Genomic DNA, 23647 nt, shown 5'->3' on the forward strand with positions numbered 1-23647 from the left:
TGTGTGTTTTCATGTGTCAAATGTTTTAATTTGCTTGTAAGCACCTCTGTTCATTATGGAATGGGCTTGATGGAGGTGGATGTCATGGCTTTTGTTATAATATTCTCACTGTTGTGAGAAGCAAGCAAACCTACCCGCAGTCTCCATACAAAACTACCTTTTTTAACAAATGGTTTACTGCACTGTCTCTCAATGCAGTCCTCGGTGACTCCCAGACAGTCCACATTTGTGTTTGCTCCTGGTGCACAATCAAGAATGCTGAGTACTTAATGAAGGAGTTTTTGGAGCTGGGAGGGAGCAAAATTGTGGACTGTCTGGGTGTCTCTGAGGGCTGGATTGAGAAACACTGGTTTACAGGACAGTATGTGAATGTTTCTAGGTCGCATTCATTTGTCATAATGGCTAGGATCGATTTATTTTTACCTGGTCTTAAAGACCCCTAACTAAGGTATTTTTAGAGCCAGTAATTCTCCAACATCAATACAAAATCCCAGTCAGAAAGAAGCTGGCTTTTACTGTAAGCTGGAGCTTCTCAGAGTAACATGGGGATATGCCAATAACCTGGTGTTTAGCTCCCTCTGATGGATAATTAATGAATTACACTACAAACCAGACTGACTCTTTCTTAGACCAAATACCGAGTTGTTACCCCTCAAAATAGCTGGAAGTCATCTGGATATGGGATCCACATGTGCCACAGGGATCAGCCACTATGCTTCCTCAGGGGTGTTGTAAATTACCTAGCAGTATTGATCTCTAATCCTAATAGTTTTTTCAGCTGTATTCCAGTAATGTAATGCTGCAAACTGGATTTAATGTGAGTCCTGGTTCTATAGCTGGACAATCCCAGCTTTGATACATGCATTGTTATCCTGCTGAAAGATCCCATTCACAGATGTGCTACTGTCATAAAGGGGTATATTTTAATCCCTGTACCATTCAGATGTTGCTTTGTTCATATGAAGGAACTCAGTGTGTGAAATCAGACCTAACACCATCACAGCACCGGCCTCCAGCAATCTGCCTTGGTGACACCCAGCAAAATGGGGCCCAGGAATGGGCTTTTTGCAATGGCTTGCTCCCTTTAAGCAGCATTAACTAGCAAGAACTGTCCATTGTCTCTTCATCTCACTGAAACCACACATTATTGTTGGATGATCTATCCTATGCATGAGAATGTACTGCATTGTCTTTCAGAGAGTTGGGTTTTTTTTTCTCCTGCTTTTCTGATGAATATCACAGATTTCCTACTTTCTTTGAATAATACATCATGGACACTTGATGCTATTGCTGACTGACAGGTACTGGGACTTTAGGGAATGAAGAGTTATGCATAACATACTGGCCAAACAGTTCATAGAAAACAATTTACATGCAGCTAAATTGTTCATTAATGTTGATTTTGATTCATTTTATACACTTCTTTATTACAACTTAATCTGACAAATTTTTGTTATTGTTAATGTCTATTTTTAAACTAAAACGGCATGGATTTTAGACCTAAAGCACATCCAGCTAATCAGCGGTACCCCTAGAGATTTTGCATTCCATGAAAGCGCACCATATTGGGCCCTCAACCCAAGCCAATACAATTATGCACATTTTTTTTAGGAATCGTCCTAACCTCCCTCCACTTATGGTGCTCCTGCAGCTAGCATAAAAATTACACCCCGGTGGGTGGTTGGGGGGAAGGGGGTAATTTGAATCCTACTGGGAGGAGGATCATAAAGTTCGTTAATAAACTGAGAAAACGTCGTTTATATAATAATTAATGGTTATCATTATCATACGTCTTAAAAAAAAACGTGTACGACAGAAACATGTCCGTTTGTAAATTACAAATTCCAGAAGACTTTCCAGCAGTATTCAAATGAAAGAAAAAAAAAATGAATATATTACGATGACGGGGCCGAGCCGGCGAAATACAAACCTTCCCCGGCGCCCACGTCACGCCGGCTGCGGGGAGGATCCGCTCGCTCTCCTCACTGGTCCAGCTCAGCGGCAGCGCAGCCTCGGCGCACCGAGCAACTCAGACAGAAAGGAGGGCACTGAGCTTTCAAGAGCCCCGGCATCAAAGGCAACACATCAGGACAAAAAGTAGGAGTCTGCCTTGAGGGAAATGGATAAATGGACGGCGATCATTTTCCCCAGCAGAACCGGTTCACTTGTCCCTCCTGTGCTTCTTCTAACGGCATGATTTGGAGGATATACATTTTCAGAAATAGGTAGCTCTCAGTGACTCTTAGGTGAAACATTCTTAAATGCATTTATTTACATGTCAAGTGGGAGTTTCTTCGCCATAGATGCCCATACGTTATGTGATCTTGAACCAGCGACGCTATAGACATGGAGGTTCCCAGCATAGACTTCTCGGATGTGGAAAGTTTTCTTGACAAGCACCCAGAACTATTTGAAGATTATCTCAACCGCAAAGGAAGCTACAGCATGGTGGAGAAATGGCTCAAGAACCACCAGGCGAACAAATCTGCCGATCCGGATAAAAGCAACAGCAGGAAAGAGAGCTGGGCGAGCACGAGTGACGGATTGAAGCGGCGGGCATCGCAGAAGGAACTGCGGAAAACTTTTGCCAGGTCTAAAGCCATCAACGCCAACAGGACGTATGATGAGCACGTCAACTCCAGGGCCCAGGAACCTCTGACCAGCATGCGGAGAAGGGCACTGCTGAGGAAAGCCAGCTCGCTGCCCCCGACCACTGCCCACATCCTGAGTGCACTGCTGGAGTCCCGAGTGAACATACCCCAGTACCCATCCACGGCTGTGGATTTCAAATACTATCTCAAAGAGCACAACGAGAGGGAGTTTTTCCTGGAGCTAGTGAAAGACATCTCCAACGATCTGGATTTAACGAGCCTCAGCTACAAGATCCTGGTTTTCGTCTGTATTATGGTGGACGCGGACCGCTGTTCCTTGTTTTTGGTTGAAGGCACGGCCAATAAGAAGACCTTGGTGTCCAAATTCTTTGATGTGCACGCAGGTACCACGGTGTTGCCCTCCCTGAGCAACTCGGACGAAGTGCAGGTGCCCTGGGGAAAGGGGATCATCGGGTATGTGGCTGAGCACGGAGAGACCGTCAACATCCCCGATGCATATCAGGTGCGTGTGCTTACATAACGTTTTGCGCAATCAGACAGTACTGGGACATAATTTCTCATAACCATGCATTATTTTCAAATATCATGATTTCGTGGCAAAAACGGTTATTCTATGATAATCATGAAGTTTGAATCCTATAACGGCGAGGTGGCAAAATTGGATCGGAACCTACAAGTGAAAAAAGCCCGAGAGTACAAAAAACATGGACTCTTCTCGTGTATTTTACTTTTCGGAGCTATTTTGGCTTTGCCCAGTATATAGTAATAAAACAACAACAATAAAACTAACATAATAATAATAATAATAACAACAACAATAATCATCATCATCATCGTCGTTCAATCACATTGAAGTACTGGAACATTCTGCTAGTCTTACTTTCTAATCAGAATTCGTGGAAGTATGTAGGCTACTACAGTATTCAGTTAATCACGAATAAAACCGTTATTTCCCTTAGTACGTCGTGTATTACATAACTGCTTTCATGAATTTTCAACACGTGCCGTATATTTCACATTCATTTAGCACATTCGACAGGTAATTGACTGCGCTTTCTACAACTAAAATATATTCATTACGCACAAATATACCGTTGATTGCAGCTTCTTTCATTTTTAATTGAATCACTCTTTATTTACATTGCCAATATAACTACATGCCACTTTAGGCGATATATATTTACAATTATGGTTTGTAATGAATATGATTTAGAACAATAACGTAATTTTTTGGAGTGGTTTTCCTGGTAAATACTGTTTTTTAAGGTAACGAGGCTGTTACTTTTGCAGAAACCATTTATAACCAAAAAAATCATCATATATAAGTCACAGATAAATGTTAGAGATTCATTTAGTGGAATAAAATTGTTAAACTTTAATGTCGAGAACAGGGATCTTTTACTAATGCCCTAGTCAGCAACAGCTTATAGGAAGACATTGTCCATTCATGTCACTTGATATCAATCAAAACTTGGACAGGTGAAATTTGTCCCAATCCGAAAACAGTTCTAAAACGAACAGATTTTAACTTTGCAGTTCCTGTAGGAACTGAAATATTCAGTGCAGCAGCCAAAACTGTCTAGTTTGGGTAAAGCCACGTTATTAGAAAAAGCAATTGGTCATAAATGATATAGCTCATATTAGAGCGGATGTGTCCAAAATGGTTAATATCGATTCCAGTAACATCTGTTGCATTATTTTGGAATGCTCTGTTCACTCTCCTGGAGGAACTGAGATCACTGAGCTATGAAGGCACTCATTGTGTCCCCTTGTTCCAGGACCGTCGCTTCAGCGATGAAATCGACAAGCTGACGGGGTACAAGACGAAGTCGCTGCTGTGTATGCCCATCCGCAACAGCGACGGCGAGATCATCGGAGTCGCCCAGGCCATCAACAAGAACCCGGGAGGGGCCCCCTTCACCGAGGATGACGAGAAGGTACCGGGACCTCATGTGATATTTATGGCATTTCTGTGGTGGTGGTGGGGGGGGGGGGGGGACAGCCCTTTGCCATGTGCAGCCCCATACAATGCAGCCCATTGAACCCGCACTGGGCCTTCATTACCCCGACAGATGCTAGATGTATGATATCCATGAGACTCTTTTGTCTAGACCATCCCATTTTCTGAAACTCACAATATCCATTCACACATGCAGCTAAAGGGCGTCATGTTGGGTCTCTTTTGAAAAGCAGACGACAGTTTGATAAAAAGCGAGTGGCTAATGGAATTGTGAAAGAAGAGCTTCTAAGAGTTTCATGAGCTTAGGTAGAATGTTCCGGAAATGACGCACAGTGGATGTGGTCCACCGATTGATTGCGTCTGTGTGTGTTTTTTTTTATCTAGGGACCCAATGACTTACCGTAGCACAACTGAATTAACAGCTTCTCCTCCTGTTGGCCCGCAGCTGTCAGGAGGGAGCAGACCTGTGATTCCTCCAGTCAGCATTAGCTGCCACTTCCCCCCCCCCCCCCCCCATGTGCCATGCGACTACTGAGTTTGCAAAAAAAGCAGCCCACTTGTGAAGCAGTTTGCAGCTAGACCGTGCACCTCTGCATCTTTCGCCCCAGACAGCTGGGGACAGCATAAATGGGGTAAAATTGTGGAGCGAAAAGCACCAAGAGAATTATTCTATAGAAATGCACTCTATAGATGGTGTTTTGAGCAGATATACATGCATCTTTAGGGACAAAATGCATTACATTAAGATTTCTGTTTGGTGTTGTATGGACCAGCTTCATCGTTTATCTCCATAACACTGATCAAATTAAGTAGTCGTAGTATAAACAGATGATTATGACTTCTGTGTGTATCTTTTACAGACACCAAGCATACGTCAGATTCAGCTGCCGATTGAACAATACTCTCTTTTATTATAAAAGGCCTCTTTTTCCTTCACGTTGGTAGAGTGTGCTGAGGCCTCCGAAGGCTTGGTAGCAATGCGGAGTTTCTGGGCCTTTAAACTGAATCTCTTGTTGGTCATGTGATTCTCAATTATCTGAGCAGGCATGCCTGGGGGAAAAGATAATTCCTGACGATTTATCCAGTCGATAATAAACCACGAGTTAAGGCACTCGAGATGCCGAGAGTTTATTAAAAAGAAGAGAAACATCTTTCGTTTCATTCCAAGGCAGGATACATCGAGGGCCGTCTTCGGTTTCAACTTGTGGCAACTTCCTTTAATTCACTTCAATTTACCACTATCGAGTGATGGCGCGGTAACGAAATTTCAGAAGGCAGAGATATTAATGCCTGTGCACCTTGGGAAATGGTTGCGTTGCGCATCCAATAAATTGCTTTGTGACAGAAACATCTTAAGCATACCATTTATCCATCCATCCATTCCTTTCTACCATGGGTTTTGTGTTGGTTCATAGGGAGCTGTAGAGCATTTTACAGGTTACAGGGAACAAGGCTGTGTTAAACTTCGTACTGATTGATGCACTTTTTATGTTTCATCACACTCTGTACGTTTGATACCATAAACATGACAGATTGCTGAATCAACTGTTGATCAAAACAACAAAAAATGGACCACTGGCTGTCTCCTGACATGAAATTTATGGAGTAGGATCATGTATGTCTTCTGATACGCAGCTCCTGTTCCTCCCTCCAAAGATCTTGGCAAAAGCCACCCGTCGATTTTAAAGGCACCAGATCGCAGACACGTTTCAGATGACGCAATAGCGCTTAATCACACGACATGGCTGATCTCTCTTTTGTCTGAGTACCGGCTTATGCAGTATTTCCTAATGAATGGTCGTGTAGACGTTTTTGGCAGCAAAGTGTTGAGTGCACTGTTCTGTCAAAATGACTCTGAGCAGTGACTCTGAGCCGCCTTTCCGACGCAGGCTTCAGAGCTAGACCTCCAGAGTCCTTTCCTGAGTTTGTACCATGGTCAGCCCAGCCAGCTGAAGAGTACTGTGCCTGAAGGACATAACTTATCAAGCGAAGTCTACTTGACACTTACAATTATAGTTTTCGTTCCCAAATGCCCCTGTCGGCAGTGTTTATATCAACGCGTGTGGCACCTTCATTGATGTCCCATCATGCATCTGGTTTTATAGGCCCTGAGGGTAATGGTAATTGTAGTGATCTTTCAGCTGGAGCCAAACCGGACAATGTTTGTATGTAAACATTTTTGTTCAGTTCTTTCCTTTTGTTGTTTGAGATATTTTGTGCTTATTTGCTTATACTTATTTACAGCATTTTAAACTGTAAGACTTCTTTGCTGAGTCTCCAAATATTATGCCAACTGAATCAGTTGCACATGAACTGCTACTGGTTGTGTAGTTTCCTCCTCTTTATTCACACGAGTTTCTGCAAGACAGTAATTAAGTATTTAATACTTAACAGGTGATTAAAAATTAATAGAGCAGGATTGGCTGAGTTTGCCCTGCAGCCAATAACATTTTGAGTTGCTCTCACACCAAGAAACAGCAGCCTTTAATGGTTCTGACAAATGGGCGTAGCCTGGACTGCAGGAGGGCTGGGTGGAACGCAGGCCACGTGCGCTCAGGCTGGACTGTGAAGTCCAAGGCTTTAAATTTGCGTTCTTAGCGAAGGTGTGAGATGGCCAGGAGAGAGAGAAGTCAGCATGGAGAATAATAAATTCTGGGTATGTAGCAGTGAACTCATGCCTCCTGTTGATCATCCTGACAGGATCTGCTAGTGCATAATGAGATGTAATTTGGCACAATAACTCATCTGGACCTCTGAGCAGCGTCAGGGTGATCGGGATCCCCCCCCCCCGCCCCCCGCATAGCACCTGTCCAGCTGACGGGTTGCTCATACCCTTGGTCTTCGGACACTACCTTCCCTGCACTGTTCACAAACCTCTTGTTAAATTAGCTGGATTCTTAAAAACCATTTTTCCGTCTGTCTTATGAGCACCAGGGGGCTGCGGGTTGCATCGCATTACATGCGATCAAAAAAGTGCCTCTGCATGCTTCTGTGAGAGTATGAGTTGTAAATACACAGATATGAGCTATAGGGTGGGGTAGGGCGAGGGGGGGGGCGTGGCTTAGCCAGACGAGCTCCATACCCCCCCCTGCACGCCGCAGATGCAGAATGAAAAGCCACCAGTTGTTCTCCGTCCTCACACTGCGCGTCCACGTTGTGTCAGAATTGTGCTTATGCTGGAGGTGCTTACCGCTGAATTAGTAATGCAGCCTCGAAAGCTGCCATTTTAGACTGGAACATTCTGTAAGCGTGTCAATATTGAAATTGCTGAATGTTCTTAATCAGTTGGACAACATCCTGTTTTTTTCCTTTTTTTTCGAGTTCAGGAGAAAAAAAACACATGCACACTTTTGGCACATCAGAGCAGAACATGAGCAGCTACTAATGCCTTTAAATAACACTTCTGGAATCTGAGGACTAACAGTGTATTCTAAAGGTTACAGCTTATTGTTTATTTGCTATTGTTTTGCTGTTATGCATCATATAATAATTACAAGAGAGAGAAAGAAAGAGTGAAAATTGTAATCAGGAAGACATGTCATGTAGTTTGGGTACGCTGTCACTTTTGAAAGGTTTGCAAGAGGCTCAAAACGCAGTATTACTATGTCATATATTTTGTGTATAAATGGATGTGAAAAATTTTGATTGAGCTGTAACTCCAGTTTTTAAATTTCTTTGCACAGCTGAATATTTGTGCTGAATCCGAGCGGAAATTACATTTCTCTAGTGGGCCCTGCTTTTGTGTTTCATTGCCATCGAATGTCACTGGCCTTGGTTCCCAGGATGATGTCACTCTGCCATCTTTTGGCTAATTCAGTATTTCTGTTTGCCTGTTCAACCTATCAGAGTGGGTTCAGTTTTTCTCTCAGAAGTTTGTTTTATCACTTCCGGTGAGTTTGGGCAGTGTGTGGTGCAGCAGGTTAGGGTGCTGTGCATGTGATCAGAAGGTTGTTGCTTCAAATCCCAGGGTCGGCAGAATGGTTTCACCATAAGGCCCTTAACCCCAGTTGCTCCAAAGACTAGCTAACCCTGATTTGTCAGTCGCTGTTTGACCGCTTGCTTCTTGCTCTTCATTTGCATAGTAACCCTACACACAGATAAATAAAACAGAGTAAGTAAGAATCCCATAACTGCTACTCTGCTGTAGTGATTACAGGATTACACTCTGACTGCTTATTTCTCTGTCAAACTGAGTCGAAGGAGGGTGGTAATATGCTTAGCTGATATTACGTTCATCCATCCGAGGAGAACATGACAGTCTTGCTGTGCATTTGGCTGCATGTGTGCCTGCCGCTTACCAACGCAATCGTTACCCCAAGCCACTGATGGCCTCGTAAGGAGTGGGTGGCGAATTTACAGGAAGCCTGCGTAGGGCACCATCCTGGAAGATGAAAGCTCTTGAAATATCCTTTTCTATCCATGAATACCCGAAAATCCCAATATTACCAATGAAAAAGGCAGCACTATTCAGATTTACATTCAAATTTTGTATGTAAGAGGATTATAATAATTATAATAATGTAAGTATAATAATTACATTATTATTATTATTAATAATAATAATAATAATAACAATAATTCAAGAGAGTATGCTGGCTATTTTTTGAAAGTACCAGGTAGCTTCGGAAGGCGCTGCGATGGAAAAATATGTTAAATCATAACCAGAACATTCCCATCTTAGATCCCAGTTGGAGCCCTTTTAGGTTCCCCTAGATCAAATTACATAACCTCTGTTGCTCTGGTAAAACATACAGCTGCATAAATGTTTCAAAAATGTGCAAGTAGCTTCAGATAAAAGTGCCACCCAGCCCGCTTGGCATGAATGCCGTCGCTCGCAGCAGCCCTCCAGATAGTCGCATTCGGGTAATAATCACTCTCAGGAGCAGTTAGCAGACTCCGGGTACCGGGGAGGAGCACAGGTTCATTAGCGACTGTCCAACGCAGTGGTGATGGTGCCAGAAGCCTCTTTTATTGTCTTGGACGGAAATATATCAGTGTTGTATAGGAAAAGTGCTGTGAAACTGCAATGACACGCTTCACCCTGAGCCTTTTATCCAGGCACTAAGTGTTTGTCTACCAGGGTTTCCCTTTTGATAGCAAACGCCGGCTAATGCCAACCCCGTAGCGCTCTTTTGCGTGATAGTGGCCAGATTTCCAGCTCGGCCGTCGGCAACACCTCGTTCGATGGACCATGCTGATAAACCGATTCCAAAATCAGGCCAGAACAGCTCCTCACTGTTTCCATGCGCGGGAAGAGAGTCTACGGAGCACATTAGCATATTAGCACAGTCGGGCTAAGTCAGAGCCCTCTCCAAAGGCCCTGGAGTTAAGCTCTGATTAAACACTACATTCGTTTCATTTGATTTTTGTTCTTCACTCTGATTTAAATGGCTCACCCTCTAAGAAAACACTGGCTCAGGACTGGGAAGTGAAATACAAACAAATATAATCACTATTGGCATTCTATTCCAATCTGGTGTGGTTTGTTCTGATAACGAATGCAGTCGGTCATTGCACGGACCATGGAACTGGGGGGGGATGGATAACTTTTGGTGCATCATTAAAAACACTGACTGAAAATTTTACTTAAATAATTTAATGCAAACCAATAAACTTTATTAATAAAAGTCAGATTTACATAACATTTTATAAACAGAAGGTTCTGAGTTTTTAAAAAACAAACAGACGAGTGAACAGGACTTTATGCCCCCCCTTGTTCAGATGCGTCCCGTAGGCCATGGGTCACTGCCGAATCAGGGACACCTCTGGAGGACCTTCCATACCTCCTGCGCTATGTGGCTTGCATTTCCCACGTCACCCGCAGCCCAACGCCCCCCGGAGCTGTGAACGAGTTGCTGTTTTACTGCGTTCTGCGGCCTGGGGGGGTGGGGTCCTCTGGAGCCGACTGAGGGCGGCCGATTGAAGGCGAGCGCTGTGGCTGTCGAGGGCGTTTCATAAGCGGCCTCTCCCTCTGTTCAGATGTGTAATAATTAGATTAGTGTCGTCGTTTCTGCAGGCCGAGAGCAGGTGTACTGCAGCTAATGAGAGGCTGGCGAGAGAGAAGTGTTATTACTCCTGCTGAGAATGTTTTATCCTCCATCTGGGCATTGTCCTTATTGAGATGCTTCCAGACGGGTATGTTCAATGGTCAATAATCTGCTGTGTTGTATAATATATAGCAACACTTGCATCCACGGTCATAGACCAGTACTTGAGTGGCCATAAATGTTTTTTTTTGTGTCTTCATGTGGAGGTAAAATTCCTGTTGTGAGAATCTAATTCTTTATCTCCCATGGATGCGGCCAATAATCTCTCAGATTACACAGACCTGCTTGGAGAACTTGCTCACTGATGGACTCTGATTATGACCACAGTGTACATCTTGCTTTTATTAAAGCACACTCATTTTCTCTGTTTTATATAATGTTAGCATGGACCCCCAGAGGTTTTTTTTAGTTCCTTTCCTCCATTGTCTTCAGGCATTCTTTCTTTCCCTCTTCCCTTTTTTCCTATTTCGTGCACCGTTTTATATAAATGATGTAATAATAGATGGCCACGCACTCTAATCAGTGCCTTGGGACAACTGCAGTATGTAAAACATACATTTAATTTAAAGGAATATATCACAGAAAGTGTTTTTGGGAGTGTTGTTTGGGAGTGTTGTTTGGGAGTGTTGTTTCAGAAGACATTTGCCATCGGGAGGCCTATGAAGGGACTCAGCAGGGAGGACAGGCGGGTCGTCCCTCTCTCTTTAATCTGACGGAATCGTTCAGAGGGACGTAAGAACGTGCGAACAGCCCCGTGAAATTTCACACTGCGCATTCCTCCGGTATAAATATCTGATGGCGCTTCTATAATGAACAATCAGAGAAGGGCAGCTCTGAAAGGAACCGCGTCCCGCTCTGACGCAAATGAAGACAACCCTGGCGATGTCAAGTGGAGATGAAGGCCACAGGTTTGGGGCCTGGCTGCCATCGTGCAGCTCAGAGAGAAAGACAGAGAGAGAGAGACAGAGAGAGTGAGACAGAGAGAGAGACAGAGAGAGTGAGACAAAGAAAGTGAGACAGAGAGAGTGCACACAATTCAGGGTGAAATGAAGGACATTCCACCTCCCCCCTCACTCCCATTCCCAAAAGAAAATATGTTCCAGCCATTCCCATTTTTGTGATTACCCCCCTTATCATCGTCGCACCCACTGGCCACAAAGTCGACAATGGTGTGGCCTTCATGGGTGGAATTGAAAAACAACATAGTTTAAGCGAGGAGGGGGGATTTTCACAGTGAAAGCTGTGCAAAGGACTAGGTTGCTATTATAATTTGACGGTTTCCTTCTACCATTGTGGGCCTTTAAATTCAGCCTTTCTTTAAGGGCGACCCATAATCCTTAGGGGGAATCAGGAGCTACAAGGGAGGTTTTATTTGTATTTTTGAATTTCACAGAAGCATTTCCTACTATTCAATTCATCATTAATTGTCATCTTCTGCAAATAAAAAATGAATAAATAAATTGATAAACTTTAATATTTAGTCATTTTTGTGCTTTTGAGTTATATGAAAGGAATGAATGATTTCACACTGCTACACACCTATGCAGAGTTCAAGTAACAGTGGCCTGCTGACTGGCTGTCAGACGGCATTTCCTGTTAGCAGCCTGTGAATGAGGGTGGCACCACGCCATTGGTACCTCACACCTTGTAATCCCGCCCCCAGATTTTGCATGATCTGCCTCTGTGTTGTGTGACCTTCCGCTGGATATTTTACCTTCCCCCCGTTTCCCCTCTGTCCCCCCTACCCCCAAGATGTGCAGGTAGCTAAAGTGCCCGTGGTAAACATCTGCGTGTCCCGTGTGATGGACTGGCATCCCGCATTGTGATATTTATAAAACAAAAAAGTGGTTGAAAATGTACCCAAAATAACCTAATTGGAGCTGCGTCTTATTTGCCAGTAGAATCTTCCAGATAAGCTACCGTGAATTGTGCCAATGAAATCACTTGATTTTGCTCAATATTGACTTTATGGAATTATTTCCTTTCAATGGAAGATGAATGTCTATTGGTGACCAGTTTCCGTTCGCTTTTCTCCTCCTCCCTCATTTTGTTCAATTTCTCGAATGCTCCATGAGGACAAAAATGATCATAATCGGCTTGGAGAGGACGTGCAAAGCTCGTGCAAAAACTTTACGTCAAATTTTTTAAACATATACCAAATAATCTTGAAAAGGAACCATCATTAAAATTGCAAAGCTTGCTAATGACAGAGTAGAAATGTACCTTATTGATAGTCTCAACCCAGCTGGCTGTCACAGTCCTTGCTATGTGAGAACTGCATGTGTGTAACATGTGATATCGATATTAACATCACATATCATGCTGGGCCTGCTTGTACCATTACAGACAGCAAACAGGCCTCTCCTGGCCTTCTGCTATGTGCAGTAAGGTAGTGAGGATAAGCTGTGGTCAGACTGCAATCTGATCCGGCATCAGCAGGCGGGGACTCCCCAGAGCCCGGGTCAGTTAGCTTCATTATGAATGAACTGTATACTGATCAGGCCACAACAGGGCGCCCCCAATTCCCTGCCGTAAGCCTCCAATTAGAGCAACCTGTTCTTCTTATGAAAATCCTCTCAGTCGGTGCAAATGGGATCCATACCGGAGTCTCTGGGGGCTGCGGTGTATATTAAACCTATCCCACAGATCCTATGAGCCTGCTGGACCCAGAGTCTCAGTGTTGCCAGAGGGCCAATCATCACTGTTTGCCATTATCCATTTGCATTCTTCTGTCTCCTTTATTTGTCAAAATAAAAGTCAATCCGAAATGAAGCTAGCTTAGGTAGAGATAAAGAAAGTTAGCTGCAGTCTATCATGTTTCTACTGAGTCACACAAATATGATCTATTTATGTATAGTGACTATACTTTCAGGATTCAGTTGTGATGGCTTGGATTTTATATGTGTGTGTTTTTATGGTTTGTTTATATGCTTATTTTGTTGTGAATTTTCGTATTGTAGTTTTCATATGAACCAGTCTAAAGTGGTTTTTCACAAGGATGTCCCAGGTGTTTTGTAGGATTTCCTATGTTTTTGTGGAAATTAATGAAGATTTCAATCTGCTATCTTATCTCATATGGATGGAAATGCATCTGGGTTGGGAAAATCTTCATCTTCCTACAAGCCTCAAAGAAGCTGGAAGGACAATTTAAGATCTTGTGATGCTTTTTGTGGTGTTTTCTGTAGTGGGTGGTGAGGCTTTGCTTTATTAGGACAACAGTCACAGCTGATGCTTTTCCGAGTGACTTCCTGGAAACACAGAGCATGTTTCCTCTTTTGTACTCTGGGACCCCGTGGATTTCTTGGCCTGTCTGCACCTGCTCTCCCCACCCTGTAGGGGTCTCTGTCCCCATGCGACTCTATTAGCTGCGTCACAAACCCCATGTCATCCATCAGCGCATCTGCATCTGTTGCTGGGTGTGATGGACGCGGGGTTTACCCAAGGATGGCGTCCCTGTTTGCATCCGCTCGCCGGGGCCGGCTGCCTTGTTTGAGCTCACCTGACAGGTGCCATTTCAGTCGACCGTCGGAGTCCCCTCGGAGTCCCCTCGGAGTGATTGAGGGCTGAGGGGTGGTCGGATGCTTTATGGACCTTTCCGGGCCGAGCCCAATGCTGGCATTAACGTGGACAAACAGATCGCGGCCCCAAGCGAAAAAAGGCAGCGCGAATCGTATTGATCGCTCGTAGAGGAGAGCTGGTTAAGCATCTCGCAAGGGGAGGAAAACACAGTCAGGTGGTCACCTGATGCACTTGTTTAAAGGTCAGCTGCGGCAGCCACACCCGTGGGCGGAGAGGTTGGGGTGGCTGCAGCAGAGGTGGTGGCAGCTCGGCTCAGAATGAAGCCTCACAAATCATACTTAATAAATGAAGCTGTACGTCAGGCAGCTCTGGTGAAGCAGTCTGGCCAGATTCCACAGGAAGACCACAGGGAGAAGGTGATTCCAACGAAGAGGGACTTTTCCCTCTAAAATGATGATGATGATGATGATGATGATGATGAAGACCATAGACAGTTCCACATCCTATTTAGGGGCAGCTCTCCTATTTTTTTCTCTGCTCCGCTAGAAAATAAATTTTCTAAAAAAAAAATGCCATTTAGTGATTTGTCCAGCAAACTTTATTGTGGAAGCCCTCCCCCCCTTCCCACCTTGACAGATTTAATCATCGTGATGGGGGGTGACTTCCCATATTTCTTCTGGGGGCTGAGAACCCCTAAGGGTCAAATCCTAGAATGATTATTATTGCTGTTGCTGTAAGCAATATTGGATTAATTGCAATGGGCTCGTTGCAACATTCAATCATTTACACATCAGTGGAATACAAACATTCATGCACCCACCTTATTCACTTATTCAGGGTCAGGGTGAGCCTGGAGGTCACTAAGCCATCATGCCATCCCATAATATTTTTAGTTAATAGTAAACGCTTTTAGCTAAAGTGAATGGATATAATCAGTTATCATGATGCCTGCTACATCAATTTTATGTGTCTTATCCTTTTATACTTTTGCTGTGGTCAGAAACTATCAGGACCTAATCCCTGCAGGTTTTGTAGCTTTGCTTAGTTACGCTCTCAAATGTGACGATTGAAACTGCTGCCCTTACTCCCTAAACACCTTCCATTTTGGCTACATTAGGTGCACAGTGCATTGCATTCTATGTATTAAGTTAGCATGTGTTCTGCTTTGTGGATTCAACTGCAAACACTGTGCGTCTAGGAGACATTCACCGAAAGCTTGCATTTTCTTCCATGCTGATCTCAGCTGAGAACTTGAGGTCTTGGGAATGGGAGGTGTAAGCCATGTCACTTTACCCTGGTTCTGATCCCCTCCACCAGGTACTGCAGATGTACCTCCCCTTCTGCGGAATCGCCATCTCCAACGCCCAGCTCTTTGCAGCCTCCAGGAAGGAGTACGACCGGAGCAGAGTAAGGCTTATGGAAGAGTTTCAAATCCCCCTACATCCCACCCCCGCCCACGCACACACGCGCCGACCCCACCCCCCACTGCTGACCACCAGGATTGGTATTGATCCCCATCGTCCCACTCACAAGCACAGCAGCGGGGGTGGGGGGGGGTGGTTGTGAAGCAGGTCCTCTCCTCCCAGGGTGGCTGGGTGTGCAAACTGAGGAATGGGCGGTGGAGATCCGGGGCATAAATCACGTCGGGAGGGCCCAGATGCCGGCCCTGACACCCCCCAGCATTGATCTGTGCTGGGGGAGGTCAATGTGGTGGTGAGAGGGCAGCGTTTCACCTTATCTCATTACCGTCGCTCCGTTCCTGCTGTTTCAGTGAGCTAACCAGATGCCTTTGGGTCAAGCTGACCCCGTCAACTAAATTATGGAGGTCAACCATCTGACCTTCTGGCGTATCCTCAGACTTTTTCAGTTCTATATTTATGATGATTGTTTAATAAATACCTCAAATACCAGAAACTAACACCACATTGACCCAGCAGACCATGTGTACATCACTAGTTCCATGCCACGATGATTAATCTTTATTTCCTGCATACTCAGGCTCTCCTAGAGGTGGTAAATGACCTGTTTGAGGAGCAGACAGACCTGGAGAAGATTGTGCGGAAGATCATGCAGCGAGCCCAGACCCTGCTGAAGTGTGAGCGTTGCTCTGTGCAGCTGCTGGAGGATATCGAGTCCCCGGTGCGCGCCCTACACCCTGCGGCCTACGCTCCAGTTTAGCTTAGCTTAGCCCTAGCTTATGCTCCAGGTTAGCCTAGCTTAGCCTTAGCCTATGCTCCAGTTTAGCTTAGCTTAGTCCTAGCTTACACTGCAGGTTAGCTTAGCTTAGCCTTAGCCTACTCTCCAGTTTAGCTTAGCCTTAGCTTGACTGCCATGACAGCTCGTCACTGTAATACATTTTCCTCCAGCACAACATTATAGTACACCTTGAAGGGGTTTCCATAAAATAATGACTTCATGTAGAACTTGACCCTCCTAGACTTGGACCTGGAAATGAAAGACAAAATACAAAAATGACAACTAAGTTTTGCTTTATCTGCTTAACTCCAGGTGGTAAAATTTACAAAATCCTTCGAGTTGCTGTCCCCCAAATGCAGCGCAGATGCAGAGAGCAGGTGAGATCTGAATTTGGTCATTTTGTCTGAACCATACATCAACCAGCCTCATCCATAGGTCTTTATGAATCCAACGGAATGGCATCTTATTTTAATGTACCGCTGCTGAGAACCTGCAGTGTTTCACATGGTAATTTTGCAAGGGTTTCCAGATTTGAAAACAGAATGTCAGGACAATGCAAAACCACACTATTTATACATATTATCTAAACTGATCTCATTTAATAAACTGCATATTAAAAAGTCACATTTCTGTTGCCGTAGCAAACAGTTCCCCGATTCTGGTTCCCTGATTGGCCACAGTCCAACACAGTTTAAAACACACCTACTAGTAAGTTGTGTTCAATCAGGGAAATCTGCTGGATTCTGGCCCCCCAGGACCAGAATTGGGGAACCCTACCATAGCAGGATTAGAAAATAGCCAATTTTTGTCTTTATGTTCAAAGTCGGATAGTTCATTCTATTGTCTGTGTTAATTATATGATAACAACATTTAAAACATGTTTCGTTTAAGAAGCTTTGAAGGTGATATTTTACACGGCTGTCTTGTGAGCCTGTTGCAGTTTTTTTTTTATAGAGATTACATATAAACATTCTTGAGTTATCAGAAAGTGTTCAGACTTCTTTTCCATAGTATGCTTGGCCACTGTTACACAGTGATATGGATCTGTATGTCATTCCATTCACTTGTCGCAGAAATTACCAGCCTCCAATTAACGCCATTACTGTCTCTACACAATCGGTGACACTGTAAGGCCTCGCAGTTCACGCATTCCTCCTAAACAAGGCACCTGGGGAGAAGCAGAATGAATTAGAGAAGTAAGATCGTGATGAATGAATATGCTGATCCTACTGATGAGAGATGCTGTAACAATAGTTTGTGGTATTTGGGTACATTCACGTCCCGTGGGTCTCGTACAGGAGCGCAAAGAAAAAGGAAATAAAAAATAAAAGAGGACAGAAATCAGAAGTGGAGGCTTTTTTTCCACCTTAGTAGAAAGGGATAGATGCGATGGGATGAAATATCGCCAGCGGATCAGCGCAGTCCCAAAGCGCGCCCCTGCGCTCGCTCGCCCGCGTTGCGGTAACGGCGCGGCCAATTAGAAGACGGTCGGAGCCGAATGTTTTAGCGATTAGCAGGATGCCCAGTGATGCCTGCATCTCAGCTTTAGATTGGAAGAAGCTTGTTGCAGAAAACGTTGCTTTTAACGTGGGTATATTATTATACAAAGCTTAAAAGTAAATGAATAATTATCACCCTCATCTAAATTAATAAAAACAAACAGAAGCCTTATGGTGTCAATATTTCTGGCACACACACCGATTATTCAGTACAGGGTTTATGTACATTTGACTGTGTATCAGCTTATATTTTACTTGTATTTCATAATCTGAATAAACCTTTCTGGTGATCGCAGGGTAAGTATAATCACCAGGGGGAGGTGCATATAGCAACAGCTGTGCGTCGTGTTGCGATCGGATTCCCTTTACGCCCAGGGATCTCTCCGAATCACATTCGAATCCCTCCATTCCCACCAGGAATCCTGTAGCAATGCTTTTGGAGCCGTCTGCGGAAAGCCCGCAGCACGGGGCCCCAGAACCGTGTGCATGGGGGAAGCGGCCGCATGGGGGAAGCGGTCGCATGGGGGAAGCGGTCGCATAGGTGCTGCGGCAGGGGGCTGCGGCTCATGGCTGCCCGGGCCGCGCTGAAATATGGCGCCCGGCCAGTGGATGGCTTTAAATATACTGCAGGCCGTATGATTAATGACAACCGCTGCATCGCCCCCGGTTAAAACGTGAGGGATGTCAGCGGCCCCCGAGCAAAGAGATGGGGAGGCACGTCAGAGAACAGCGCGGCCCACGTAATGAGAACACGGCGTTCCTGGCGGGGTGGAAACACGCCGCATGCGGCCTGATGGGGCGCAAAACCAGTCAGATGCCCTTACATTATACAGTACATGATATTTGTGACTCCAATACATGGAAAATGCAAAGATACTTAGGAACATGTGATTTCTGGCATTCGTGCAGTTACATTAAAAATTGATTTAAATGAGAACATAAATATTTCCTTTGTGGGGGGTGGGGGGATGGCTTGGTGGACAGGTGATGGCTTGATTTGGGCCCCAGTTCTGTGTGTGTGCAGGTTGCATGTTCTTCCTGTGCTTGCATGGGTTTCCTCCGACAGGCTGAAAACACAGACGAATTGGATTGGTGTGTCTAAATCAGTGTGTGTGCATGTGTGCACGTGTGTGTGTGTGTGTGTGTGTGTGTGTGTGTATGTGTATGGCTGAGCTCTGTAATGGATTGGTATCTTATCCAGTTTGACTGCTGGTATGTGGCTTATGCTGCTTACTTGCCCACTGTGGCTGTGTTGAGTTAACTATGGAGGATGGATGGATGGATGTTGTCTTTGTGTTCGAAAGTGATACATTGCAAATAACACCCAAATGTACCTTCCTGCTGGTCATTCTCTTCGTCTTTTACTCTGAACCTTTCCAAGCAGCCCAGTATTCTCCAATGCACATAATTTGGCCAAAATGGAGTCAAACTCATCACTTCTGCTTCAAATAAAAGTATAGGCTTGATTTGATTAAGAATTCACTTGTGGTCCACGGCAAACTTCAGAAGCACCAACATCGAAGAGCTTCACTTGCTGGGCTGCTTCTTCACTGTCCATCTCTGTTTTTTTTTTTTTACTGCATTCAGCTGTGGAACCCCGTCTCCTCCCCCCGCACCCCATCCCCTCCCCCCGCACCCCATCCCCTCCCCCCGCACCCCGTCCCCTGACGGTCTCTTTGCATGGTTCTTCCTGCAGTTTTAAGGACAGCCTGGAGAAATCATCCTACTCCGACTGGCTCATCAACAACAGCATCGCGGAACTTGTGGCTTCCACGGGACTCCCTGTCAACATCAGCGACGCCTACCAGGACCCACGCTTCGACGCCGAGGTCCATCCAGAAGTCTGCTACCCTATCAGAGAGCCAGACGGCCAGACATTATGAAGCACTGGCCGTTGTCAGCAGAGAAACGTCCTGCTGTAGTGCTTTAATATGTGCAGGACAGCTGAAGCTGTCAGTACAGTGACCTGACACGGCTAAGATATCAGGGCTATACATTGTCTTAGATTACATATTGCAGAGATAGATAGATAGATAGATAGATAGATAGATAGATAGATAGATTGATTGATTCACACATTCATTGGGTACATGTATAGTTTCACATTTCACAAATGGCCATAGTCTATCTGTTCTGTTTACATGGATTGGATGCTCTTTGATTGGCCCCTGACCCTTGTCCCCTGTCTCTTTCAGGCCGATCAGTTCTCTGGCTTCCATATCCGCTCAGTGCTCTGCGTGCCGATCTGGAACAGCAACCACCAAATAATCGGTAAGTCCGGCCGCCCATTGGACTCAGCAATAGCTGAAAGTCACACGTGAGGGGAAAAACGGCTCGTGGCCTGGTAGGCTTTGCAATCTCGCGGACGAGGGCTCATTCTCGATAGGCCCAGATTAACTTTTCTTCACAAGGTGGGGACTGTACTACGCAACAGCTGTGGTTAGTGTGGCGTGTGCCAATGCCGCATTTGTGTGTTAGAGAGAGAGCAGGGACGTTAACAGAGGCGGGGCCACAGGGACACTGGAAGCTGATTGGCCTCTGCAGTTCCCCCTCCCCTGTCACTCACCAATTCAAAACATATCATTGGCTGTTGGTGAGGTTGGCCCCTCTGTATGAATTATGACCCATTTTATGCCCCGCTACCTTCTAGAATGGCCCTGCAGGATAAGGGTGTAAAACACACTCCAGTGTGTCACACAGAGAAGCTGTGGACCCCCAGAGGAAGGTCAGGCGGCAGTGGGGGGGGGGGGCGGGAGAAGCGGGCTGCAATGGCGCGCGTGGGCGAGCGTGCATGCGTGGGAGGAAGAGCCACTCGGGGAGGGAGGAGATGGGCCCGTAGCTGCAATGGCGCACCGCGTCAAGGATGTGTTCCATTAAAAGGATGAAGACCGCCGCCCCCTCCTCCCCCCCGCCCTGATCTTAACAGATATGAATGAGCGCTCAGTGGCGGCTGGCGCTCGATGAAGGACGTTTATACGGGCTGTGTGGCTGACAGAAGGGCGCCGTCGACGATTGGCGGACTGGGACTGACGGGCACCTTGGGGGTGAATGCTGACCCCAGGGAGGTGGCTTGTGGTAGCGGCGATTTTGTCACCGGCCAGCAGGGGGCACTGAAGGGCAGACCCCCCTTCTGCCCCATTAATTATTGCTTATTGAAAAGCCCCCAGTTGCCGCCGTCAGCACGCCTCCACGAGACACGGAAAGACCCAACGGGACAAAGGGAGCCCTGTTCAGTTCATGGGTCTTCCTGCCTTCCCCTCGGAGCGGTTTATGACGAGGGTCCCAGTCAGGTCAGCGCTCAGAGGCCATGACCCGAGCGGGACCGGCTGAGATGCTCCTTTGTGACAAGGCTGAAATTCCTGAAGAGGCACTAGCAGGGGGCGGGGATTGGGGGGGTGGGTGGTGTGTGACTCTTAATATCATGGAAGGCGTAATTAAACTGCAAACAGACAAAGGGATCCTGGCTTTTCCCAGGCCAAATGCCAAAAGCGCAATAACTGTAGTATTTTACTGCTCGGTACATTAAACTCAGCTGTCAGTTTGACACTGGGATGCGGGAAAAATATTATACATTTTTATATTTAGTTTTTTTCTGATATTTACCAGAAAAATCAGTACCTCAACAAACACCAATATATACTGTATTTATACATGTACATAATTTATCATATGTAAATATATATATTCATATATTAAATATATTTTTATATTTAATATGTCTAAAATATGACTATTTTCTGGATATTTATCAAATTAAATATTGGTATAATTTAATTTGTTTAATTTGATTGCATAATATCATTACAGTATGTTTATTTGTATTATATATTCATTTAATATAATACTATATATCCTGTATATATTTGCCCACTAGCAGAGTGTAAAAATGGACCGAAAAGAAATGCCAGAAAAATATGCATCAGTGCAGCCAAAGGCTGGTTCCCTGTATTGTTTTATCAATGACTTTAATTAACGTGTGGGAGTGATTGCAGCCTAATTGGGGCCCAGTGAGGGGAAATGGATTGTGTAAATGAGATAGCAGCCAAGTCAGACTTAATAACCAGCCAAGAAACCAGAGGCAGAGGATTGCAGGGTACCTGCGAGGGGACGGGAGGTGCTTACGGGTCCCGACGTGTCCCGAGCAGGGGTGGCCCAGGTGCTGAACAGACTGGACGGAAAGCCGTTTGACGACGCAGACCAGCGGCTCTTCGAGGTACTGTCTCCCGCCAGTTCATCAGTGTGCTCCATGCTGCCCCCTGCAGGGCTGACACAATGGCATTGACACCCGTATCTTCTGTTGGAAAGAAAGTGAGAGTGTTCATTAAGAACAAAAGCAAAGGCTAGCTCACTGATTTTATTGTATTTGTTGTTGTGTTGTAGAGTGAGTGGCAGTCAGCTTCAGTGTACTAATAAATCTTCATAAATAGGTGTTGCTCTGGATACAAATAAACTGTTTATATACGTGTGACACAGTGCAGCCTTAATGCAGTCACTCACAGGCGATGAATCAGGCGATGTTTGTACGCGTGTGCAGCCGCAGTGCTGTGTGTGTGTGTGTGTGTGTGTATGTGTGTTATCCGCTCACGATCCCAATGCCGTGACAGCTGTCACCTTCGTTTCCTGCACAGGCGTTCGTCATCTTCTGTGGCCTTGGCATCAACAACACCATCATGTACGACCAGGTGAAGAAATCGTGGGCGAAGCAGTCCGTGGCTCTGGATGTAAGCAGCGATTTGATTGGTCGTCTCACATGTGTCACTCATTGGCTTTGGGGCTGGGGGGGGGGAGAGTGCGAGAGATCGTGATTGGGGCTGTCGTTCCTCCCTTGGCAGCATGGTGGTGTGATGTTACACAGGCCTGGCTCCTCCCACGTCCTGTAACATGCTTGGGCAGGATGCGACTGAGCACAACAAAGATACGCAAAGATATCCTCAAAAGTAACAGTTCGGTACACTGGAAATAACTGTGTACGAAAAGATATGATTATTTACGATTGCTTTACGATGGTTTGACTTAAGATATTTTCGACTTTACGAATATGCGATAGCAATGCACGTTTAGTAGGCAACTTTAAAATTTGAACCGTTCCTGGGCTAGTAGTATGATACGAGTAAGTAGTATGATACTTTCTACTGACGCCGAGCAAAGGCAGCGTCCACCTTACCACACTCCTAGTCTCTGTAGCGATTGTGAGCGTAAACATCTCATACGGTGTATCGTACAGTGTGTTCTTTCTGCGTTTAATGTAATAAACTTATCGGTAAACTTATTCAAATTATTGGTATTTAGTTAGTTACAGTAAGTACCTATTCGGAGAGAGTAGTTATTTACTTACTTATATCATATTCAACTTACGATATTTTCCACTTGCGATGGGGTCATCGGAACATAACCCCATCATAAGTCGAGAAGCACGAGTATATACTCCCTGCTGGTCTGCTAACATACTGGGTGCTTCTGGGTTGGTCCATAGCAGCAGGCAGATTACAGCCTCTTCTGTCCATCAGCTAGAGGTCGTTTATTCATATCTGTCAAGGATACGAAAGTCCGGTTTTTAATATGCTGGCGCTATCTGTCTCTTACTCGCATCCTAATTGTTTGTGACGAAGTGAAAACCCATGTCAGCGTCCCGCAGGCTACGGCCTCCCCTATTGGCCCAGCCGGCTCGCCTGCCCGCGTGGCGTCACGCTCCATTACACGTTCGGCATCTTTCACCATCGACTAAAGCTCTGTCGTGACGTCACGTCCGCGGCATCCTGGCTGCAGGACACATGGGGGGGGGGGGGGGCTTTGTAGTGTTTTAGCTCGGTGAGC

The 23647-nt window shown here is 45.3% G+C and overlaps 1 protein-coding gene across 2 annotated transcripts in view; it reads left to right on the forward strand.

Annotated features, from left to right (window-relative positions):
• Positions 1-1938: 1938 nt before the first annotated feature.
• Positions 1939-23647, forward strand: part of pde11a (phosphodiesterase 11a) — a 37718-nt gene continuing 16009 nt past the window's right edge. For both annotated transcript variants that reach the window (XM_023801700.2, XM_072700629.1), the window contains exons 1-9: positions 1939-3114; positions 4391-4549; positions 15456-15545; positions 16137-16277; positions 16647-16711; positions 19530-19662; positions 20029-20104; positions 21979-22046; positions 22462-22554. In XM_023801700.2, the coding sequence (XP_023657468.1) occupies positions 2347-3114; positions 4391-4549; positions 15456-15545; positions 16137-16277; positions 16647-16711; positions 19530-19662; positions 20029-20104; positions 21979-22046; positions 22462-22554 (1593 nt within the window). In that variant the 5' untranslated portion in view covers positions 1939-2346. The remainder of the gene's footprint in view (positions 3115-4390; positions 4550-15455; positions 15546-16136; positions 16278-16646; positions 16712-19529; positions 19663-20028; positions 20105-21978; positions 22047-22461; positions 22555-23647) is intronic.

Source organism: Paramormyrops kingsleyae, chromosome 16 (genome assembly GCF_048594095.1).
Source record: "Paramormyrops kingsleyae isolate MSU_618 chromosome 16, PKINGS_0.4, whole genome shotgun sequence".
NCBI classification, from domain to species: domain Eukaryota; kingdom Metazoa; phylum Chordata; class Actinopteri; order Osteoglossiformes; family Mormyridae; genus Paramormyrops; species Paramormyrops kingsleyae.